The following is a 9,844-nucleotide window of genomic DNA, read 5'->3' as shown; positions in this document are numbered from 1 at the left end:
TGTGAATCCCTATGAAGGATTGTTACATACTTTCGTTTTAGAATGTTATAACCTACCTTATTTTAGGTGACACTCTTGATTGTGTTTTCTAGGCTTTTGGAAGTGATGTGATAAATAGCAGCATGCATTCAACACTAGCCTATACTGGCTTTTATTCTAGCCTATCTATTTGTCATGTGTTTTTATTTGTCAGACGGGACTATTTTATTTATATATATCTAAAGACAACCTTTGCCAATTCGGATTTTAGAATCAATTGCAATCATGACGCCAAACTGATAAAATACTAGGGATAGCCTGAAACCTATAGTGATATCCGGTAGTGATAATATACCCTGGATATATGGTTTGTCTCCTAACCTACAGCAGACTAACATACTGTATCCATCTATCTTAGCCAGAAAACCACAAAGATCTGGGAGCGTGGACATCTCTCTCTCTCTCTCTCTCTCTCTCTCTCTCTCTCTCTCTCTCTCTCTCCCTCTCTCTCTCTCTCTCGATGTAAATATTCAATTAATCATGGCCTCCCAAGAGCTCTGGTCCTCATGTTCTCGTTTGTTCTCTTCGGTTCCCTCTCCCTGTCTCATCAAGTCGCTTTCTATCTAAGCTATATCTATTTTTGTACATTTGAATCAATTTAATGAAATAATATGAAACATTTGCATTGTTTGGGCCTTTTCACAACTTGGATGCCTCCACCAATGAGAAATAGCATTCTTGCTATTGCAACTATTTGCATATCCTATAAAATTAAGTTTTTATGACGATATAGTCTTATTGTAAAAGGGGTGATTTGCGGGGAGTCCTTCGGGTGTGAAAAGATTTGGTATGGCGAAATTCACCACCCGACGCACTTTTCTGCTTTACGAGTTACTCTCGGCCAATATAGGAAAGGTATTAAGTGAAATGTTATTTACGAGGGTTTGGGGAATAACTCAGACTATATAGGCAAATATAGGCCTATAGATATGGTCGTGATAGGGTCTGTTTTGGTCAAATGGGGCCCATGCAGGTATACTGTGGGACATCCACGACTTGACAGCTGCAGACACTTTCTCATTATTTTTTTCAACATTGTAATTTCAGATAATATCCCAACCGTTCACTGCTCTCAGCAATTTGTATATGAATAACCGAATAATTTCCCTCTTTTGTTCCGCGTATGTGCTACCTCAAATCCAAATAAAGATGCCTTTTAGTATTAAAAGTGGTAGAAAATCACAGGTAATTATCTTTGACGGTAAAATCGCTGTAATCAGCGGGCTACATAAAAAATTACCCTAATTATGCCTGCATTTATGAGAATGGAAAAAAAGCCTCACTTAGATAAAACCCATAAATTGTCCCAAATTTCTCCTTCATATTGAACGGGACTGCAGCTGGATGCTTTGTTCAAGATCGATCCCGTGGAGCTTGGCATTTAGCGTCTTGCATTAGGACGGGCAGAGAGGAGAAAAACATTGTGTCAATACTTCTAATAATTGAGGCAGAAAATGACAAGATTAACTGGACAAGGAGCGACCATCTTTTGCGGGATAAATTGAGAGGGGAGCAGGGTAAGTTAATTTCCTCTAGTGTTGTTTAATATATATTGACAATTTTGTTCGTTTGCAGTGCATTGACAATGTCTATTTTTATGAAGAGGAAACATAGTGTTATGACGTATAGCCTGTAAGTTTTTCATGATAAACCATATGGGACCTACATTTTAGAACGTCCATATGACACCTTGACAAGGAATGGCTCATCAGTCATTTTTACATATATCAATCATCTTCATCTTGCAGTACAAAACACGATACTTTGTTTTAAGTCATGGATTAATCCATTTATGAAAGACAAAACATAAAAAGTGAATGTACAACTAAAATCGAATAATATATTTACAGACAGATTGCTTTGTTTTGCATGAGAAAAACACCCAGTCAAAGAGCAGTTTAGATTTCAACAATATATCATAGCATCATGTTCAACTCGCAAAAAACGCGTGAGTGTAGTCCATTCTGTGCCCAAGTGATGGGTTAAATGTCAATGATATATTTGGTATATTGACAGTCAGATGTTGACATGAATGAAAGCAACAAAGGCAATCCCACTGAACAGTCATTCGTAAGTTAATACGGTTAGTTCCTTTAGCGTGTTTCATATCACAGTCTTTGTCCTCAAGTATCCTTCACAAGCAGTATCCTTCCTTGTCTCCAAGGAATCTCTCTGTTCGAACGCGACACCCCTTTTGTCTCGAGACTGACGGAAATCAATTGTGCAGGTAAAACTGTGAAGGTTCGAACGTCTCGAGTCAGACCTCGGGCCTTCCCGCCCTTTACGCAGTCTATCTCTGCATTGTCTCTTGATGTGGGGAGGAGTACCAGTGGGAATACCCGGGCATGTAGCCGTTGGCCGCCATGTTAACTCCTTTGCTGGACGCTGACACGTCCCATATTGGAGGAATTGCTGGAGACCGGGGAGACAGGCCGATGGAACCAGGCATAGTAGGGTCGCTCTCATGCGGGTTGCCACCTGCCTTCAGCAGCTTCTTGAACTTTGACCTTTTATTCTGGAACCATATCTTTACCTGCACAAGATGGCAGGAAGGCAAGGGAAGACCAGATTACAGATAATGATTATATCATGAATGTATTTATTCATCTATTAACATTTTTATAAATAGGCTTATAGACCAACTGATATGATAAATATGAGTTAGGAGGCCTACATAACATTATTACAATACATTCGTGCAGGCCTATAGGTAAAAAAGTAAATATTATGAAGGAATCCTAAATTGGTCAACAACAGAAACACAATACCCAGAGCAATTTTAGGGTATAGGGTAATAATAACAACAATAATAACAATAATAATAGGCCTACTAATAATACTAATAAATACTAATAATACAAGATAATAAAGCGCTAATAGCAGTATAATAATGAATGTTTTGAGAATAGGCCTACCTGTGTCTGTGTTAGTCCGAGAGATGCAGCCAGCTCAGCGCGTTCTGGCAGGGCGAGGTATTGTGTTTGCTGGAAACGGTGATTTAAAGCTTGAAGCTGCAAACTAGAATAAATCGTCCGAGGTTTGCGAATCTTCTTGCCTTTCCCGTTGAAACGAATTTCTCCGTTTTCAATCACTGTTGTTTTCTGCTGCTCTGCAACAAAAAATGGCAATGTTAGTCCACTAAGGCCAAACATATTCCACAACAAATAGGCCTAGTTTATAATTCCCCAAATATAATTAATTTCAGAGAATATAATAGGTCCCAATCTATTTAAACGGCTACATATCTAATAAGGAAAATATATGAGAAACACAATGATAGGCCTACTCTATTAAATCCAGACCACTAATACATATTCACGTGTCACATTCGCTCAGTCCACTCCACCATTATTGTAATCATCATCGAATTTTCTGTCATATTTAGGATATTCCTCGTAATGACATGCCAATTAAATGCTAATTACAACGTTCAAAGCGAGTAGACCGCCTAATTCCAAGAATAATTCGTGAGGATTCCTCACTTGTCATTATACCCGGTGCAAAGAATGGCCATAGAATGGGATCTCGCGGAGTGTTCTATAGAAAAAAAGAGACACCATGAACTAAATATAATGTAGAAAAAAATAGACAACAGATAAATTGTCATTCAGACACAATTTGAAATTAATTTGCCATTCAACCGTCTGCTGGACGTTTATTGTGCTTTATCTTTTTCTTGACCAAATTAATAAAAAATAAATGGCACTCGCATTGTTATCGCTGCACGATGAAAACGATAGAGAGCATATTTCTTGTCATGAATGGGAAAGCATCTTACCTGTGCCGTCTAACCTTGTCTGACCGCCAGTGGTGTTATTGTGGTAGGATGGCAGGTACGGGCTGTGGTGGGGGTGGCTCACGTAGGAGTACGGTAGCGACCTGTTGTAAGAATTGTTGCCGGAGTACGGAGAGTTATCGTGCTGATGATGAGCTGGGTGCGACCCGGAATGGAGACAGTGCAGCGGGTAGTGGCTGGCAGCCATCGACGGAGAGCTCTGTTGTGAGTGAGACTGCTGACCAAACTCCATGAAAGCCGACTTGGACGAGTCCTGAGCCTCCAGACCGTTAGCCATCGTAGTCATGGTCATCATCAAATGTTCTGCCTTGAGAGCACTCGCCCCCTCTCTCAAGTCCAAATGGGTTCTCTCGCTGTGTTGTTGTCTCTCTCCTCAGCGAACAGATATTGTCCTATTAAGACCCGAATTATTCAATTGCTTCGATTTTTTTAATCCTCTGGTATTCTTACTTGGTATGGCGCAAGTTGGGCATAAGTTAATGCAGAGATTTAAGGTGGATTCTGTTAAAATTGAGTCCTTGCTTCCAGACTTGATGCAGACACTACAAGTAAAATGGTTTGTCTTCAAAGGGCAGCGCCTTCTGATTGGTCATTCAACCCAACGTCATCAGTTGTGTGCTTCACTAGTCTTCAGTGTGAGTTAACCCACCTTACCAGCTCCCACTGCAGCCACAACTATGGTGGGATAACCTCTTAATTCCTACAGACAATATAGTCAAACGCAAGGTATAATCATTATGCCAGCCCAAACTACGCAAACCATATCCTACCCCAGTTTGATTTAGCCTAATGAACGAATATCATTTTGAACATACCATATCATCACCCTGGAAATATACTGACACAATTTCTATACCATCGTAATAATTAGATTATTCAAAGAACAACTGCATGCGACGAATCAACAAGATGACAAAAAAAATGTAATGCAGATAGGAAGGATGGATGTCGTGATAAACTGACAGTATCATTTATCCCTTTTGAAATAAGATGCTTGATAGCCTACCGTGTGAAATATACGCAAATTTTACAGTGCGGTTTGAAAAATTATGTTACAATATAAACTATTAATGCAAATGCTATAAAACATCTCCCAATTATACTTTCATATAGCCTATTGGAAGTAAAAACAAAAACATTATTGTCAACACGTTTTTTTTTTCATAGTGTGGGATTCATTTATTTCAAAATGGTGATGAAAAAGCATTTACGGTCGCAATCAGTTATAACCAAAACCTATTTGATTAACCACCACCCTTTATTTAAATTGGAGCTATAAAATTAAGAACAATTCGCCTGTAATGATTATAGACTGGGTTTATTTTGGGAAGGTGGAATAAAACTGAATATAGCATAAATTATCTCCTAATTATACGCCAGTATCGCATCAATTATCCTCTTATCAAAAATGGTTGTCTAAATGCAGCGTTTAGTGTCAATGTTCTCCCTTTCTATAAGAAGAACTTGGTACCTTGCTATTATTGCCAAGCTTGTTATTTACTTTGTGGGATTTAAAAAGTGCACAACCTAGCCGGATAATCATTTTCCAGCAGTGGACCAAGCGAGAAGCACAGAGACAGTTGGCAGATATGAAATATATGAAATGCCTTTTAATATTGGATTTTAAACCAAGGCCTTCATATAAAAACGAAATATTTTAAGGTTATTTCTATATGGACATCAGGAATGTAGGTAAGAGAACCAAGAGACAATTCTTCTGCATGATGGATTTTACAATTCTTTGTTTGTAAAAAGAAATGTATGCACGCATGACTGTAAGTCGCTTTGGATAAAAGCGTCTGCTAAATGGCATATTATTATATTATTATAAAGCTATATGGGTATTTATGCATTTGTTCAGATAAATTAAATGAGGTAGGAATCAATGCAATTCTTAGTACCTTAACGGACGTAGAACAGTGGCTTTACCTGAGATATAATAGCCTAAACGTCGTCATCCCTGAATGATCTAACATAGAATGTCTCATCCCGAGTTCCACCTCAACACGCAGGAGAGAAACCAGATCCATACCTTTTCTAATCGGCTTCGAATGGCACAAGACAAACGTTGAGGGGCTTTTCCATGCTGTTGCTTGCATGCTTTACTATCTCGGTACTTGATTAGTTGAGACATCATAGTTTATTACCTTTTGGAGACCGCAGCATCATCACCTACCGTGACAGTTGTATGACCTCCGAACATGGTTAAAACAATTGTATACATTGATTGCATGTAATGTGGAAGTGTAGCATAGTGTGTCCCGCAGGCGCGATAGGAAGCTGTACACCAATGGAGATTAATTGAGGTGGTGAAAATAATGAAAGATCACTGGCTTTTTTTGTTAGTCTAAAGACACAGTGTGATGATGGACGTAGGCTATGATTCGTCTTATGACGATGTGGTGCATTTATATGTCTGAGTAGTAAGCTATACATGCAATCAATGTATACAATTGTTATAACCATCATGTATTGTTTTGAGAGGAAATGTATTTGCTTATATTGATGCTGTGCAATTTTATAAAGTATACATACATACATATATACATATATACATACATAGGCCTAGTTACATATGTTGCTCTCTTTTCAAGGCCTTAAAGGCTATAGCTCTCCATTTTTTGGCCTAATTCAGGTGAGATTATGCCTCAAATTTACCAAAAGTTAATGGGAAATGTTAAAATGAACAAATGGCAGCTGTGAAAAACGATTTTAGCTTTCCTGAGTAGGCGATTGACCTCCAACGTCAAATCAATGGTTGTGCTGATTTACAGAAGTGGTCTTTAATTCAAGCTGTGAAAGATGACTCTAAAATCACTCAAACCACTGGGAATAGGCATGGGATTCCTAAACTGGAACTGCATTGTCTATGCAAAAATAGGCTGCCTAGTAGAGCAACACAACGCACAATATGGATATAGCACAATAATAATAATAATAATAACAACAACAACAACAACAACAACAACAGTGGTTACTATCAATAATTATTAGTAAAGGCCTATTGTCTTATAAGTCTCTTCTAAAAGGAACTCTGTGTATGTATATGTGCCTGCGCGTGTGTGTGTATCTGTGTGACTGTGTCTGTCTTTGTGTCACGTGGATTTGTGGCGTTTTGAGTCTCTGTGTTTAAAATGACTACACATGTTAATCATATTTGAACGTTAACATGTAGCCCGCACAAAACACATTAATATTTCTGCCAAGTGGCTGGGACTTTGCGGTAGCTCGCTCTAACAGCTATTGACTGGCATGCATGTAGAGCTCTGCTTTCAGGAGCGTTTGGGACGTTGGGACTTGCGAGTCTAGCAGAAGCAGTTAAAAGTGTCTCTCTTCTCTAGAACTCAAACCCACTGGGTCTTCACAGACTTAAAGTCGTCGATGGATTTCCATCGCTGCAGTGTGAGGGAATTGGCGTGGGGAAAGCGAATGCAGATGGATGCCACACACAGCTGTCTAACACGAGTCACTGTAATACAAATCAGAAGGGGATCATCTGAGTCTGCAGTTCCCCAAACATCACCAGACGGCGTTCCTTGTTTGCTCATAGCAGAGCTAATCCTTCTAACACCATAGTGAACAACATTTGACGCGCTTTTACGCAAGATGACTGTGCAGAAAAGTGTGGATCGTAAATCATCTAGGCATCCACACCACAGGAGGCTGGTGAGGGGAGGACGGCTCATAATAATGGCTGGAATGGAATTGAATGGTATCAAATACATGGAAACAATTCCATTTATTCCGTTCCAACCATTACTATGAGCCCGTTCTCCCCAATTAAGGTGTCACCAGCCACCTGTGATCCACACATAATATCACATTAACAAAACAACAGTGATTGCTGGTTATCTGCATGTTGAAATGAAGACTACACTGATCTGATTCATTTCAACGGATGTCAATGGATCTTTCTCAATCATCAGAAACATATAGGCCTAATGCAGAAAGTGTAACTCAACCGAAACATGACCATTTCTAAGAGCATAGCACAGCAGGATAGGTAAAGGCCTATAGGCTACAACTAGATGAGTGATGTCGAAAAACTAGTTTTGGCCTAAATTATGCACCATTAGCCTCCATAGTCCAATGGATTTCAATCAAAACATTCGAAACTACTGCACTAAAACGGTGACTCATACACACCAAGTATTAACATTAATCTCGCCTGTTTCTTTTTCTCGCCTTTTGTGGAAGCACTCGATGTTTACTTTTTAAATAATTACTGAGACAACCTGAAGCTGAAATATAGACCGAGCTTTTGAAATGAACGAACGAACGAACAACTCAATAAATCGATTTTCTGATAATTTTCTTCAAATTGTGAATAATCGAAACACTCAGAATGCATTGTTTTATTGAGGGGATTCATGTTCACTGATAAAGACACTGTAGCCATTGCACCTGCAAACACATATTGTTAGGTGCCAAGTCATACATTTATCAAATTAATTTATGATGAGGTTGACTTTCTCTGATGGTTTATATGTGGATTTCAAGTGAATGTCTTGCTAATATTGAAAACATACTGATGATAAACATGTACTTATTGTCATGGTCTTATTGGTTATGCGAATACAAAATCCATCTCAAACAATATGGCCTAATGTTATCTCAGAGACGTATATATAAGTGTTATCTGCACAGTGTTTTTACAGAAAGACTAGTCTAATGAGTCAGGCCTATCACTAATTTACAAATTGGACGATTTATTTCCACCAAGATGTCTACGCCGCAATTAATCGAAATGAAGCTGCTGGCTGTGCCGAACACCTTTAATCTTCGATGGGGACAAATAAGAACACCGCGGCTTCCTTCCCTTTAGTGCTTTTTCTCTCTCTCTTGACTTAATACGCAACATTATTAGCTCTGACAGCACACTGCTCGGGTTTGAAGGAGAGGATTTCGCAGAGAGATGACAGACAGGAAGGCCAGCAATCATGGGCTTTTTTTATCAGAATATACTGTTCGATGCCGTTTATCCCTGATGATAGAAAATTGCTATGTTGCCAGGACGCTGCTGCCGAAATAGAGGGCAGGAGCAATTTCCATTTTCCAGTTTGAAAGGCATTGAAATGAATTAGTAAAATGAAAAAAGAAAAAAGAAAATCGTCCTAGTAAACGAAGGGGGGCAAACAAAGATACCCTTTTTCTTGCCGTGAGCCCTATTTTCATTTTGTAATTTTTTCGTTTGCAGCCACATCGAGTGAGGCCTTCGGTTCAACACTTGCAAATCACACAGCCTTCTAATGTACTTCAAAGGCAATAATTAATTTCCAAACCTCCAGAAATATAATTGGAGCGGTAGGCTAGGCTTCGTGTGTTAATCATAGCCGTTGTTTTGTTGTATTTTCGATGTGGTATGGATGTCTTTTATCCTCGATATCCATACTGTAAATAGTCATTTGTTGCCATTCTTGAAGATAGTATGCATGCACAGCCTATTATGTGCAACTGAAAAACAAACAAAAAAGGCCAATTATGGACACAAACACGTATAGGCCTAGACACCAACTTTTTCAAATAGATAAATCATATAAGAATTAAGAATTCAGATGAATGAATGAGAAACAACACCTCAAAACTGCAGCTTCTAGCTTTGGTCTGCATTGGCACAATTTGTCAGATGAGAAACGTAATGGAGTCGAATGATGGGTTTGCATGTCGGGCGGCAGGTAGCTTAGTGGGTAAGAGCGTTGTGCCAGTAACCGAAAGGTCGCTGGTTCTAATCCCCAAGCCGACTAGGTGAAAAATCTGTCGATGTGCCCTTAAGCAAGGCACTTAACCCTAATTGCTCCTGTAAGTCGCTCTGGATAAGAGCGTCTGCTAAATGACTAAATTGTAAATTGTAATCTTGTACACAGAGGCCACTGTTGTTAGGCGTTATTTAGGATAAACAAGTTCCCATGTGTGCGTAAATCCTAGAACTGTCAATGGTGCCCAAAAAGTAACCACTAGATGTATATATTTTTCACTGTTGCAGTCTACATCACAAAACAATATATTCAC

General features: G+C 39.0%; 1 protein-coding gene across 1 annotated transcript; it reads right to left on the bottom strand.

Moving 5' to 3' along the window:
* Positions 1-1,563: 1,563 nt before the first annotated feature.
* Positions 1,564-4,130, bottom strand: dlx6a (distal-less homeobox 6a; the record flags this gene model as incomplete). The annotated part of the gene is made up of 3 exons (XM_084158349.1): positions 1,564-2,572; positions 2,955-3,148; positions 3,818-4,130. The coding sequence occupies 3 exons, from the start codon at positions 4,128-4,130 to the stop codon at positions 2,330-2,332; spliced, it is 750 nt and encodes a 249-aa protein (XP_084014475.1). The 3' UTR covers positions 1,564-2,329.
* Positions 4,131-9,844: the final 5,714 nt, after the last annotated feature.

This window comes from Coregonus lavaretus, assembly GCF_964263955.1.
Source record: "Coregonus lavaretus genome assembly, chromosome: 3".
In the NCBI taxonomy this organism is placed as follows: domain Eukaryota; kingdom Metazoa; phylum Chordata; class Actinopteri; order Salmoniformes; family Salmonidae; genus Coregonus; species Coregonus lavaretus.
Note: the sequence above shows the minus strand (reverse complement) of the source record. Positions and strands in the feature narration are given on the sequence as shown.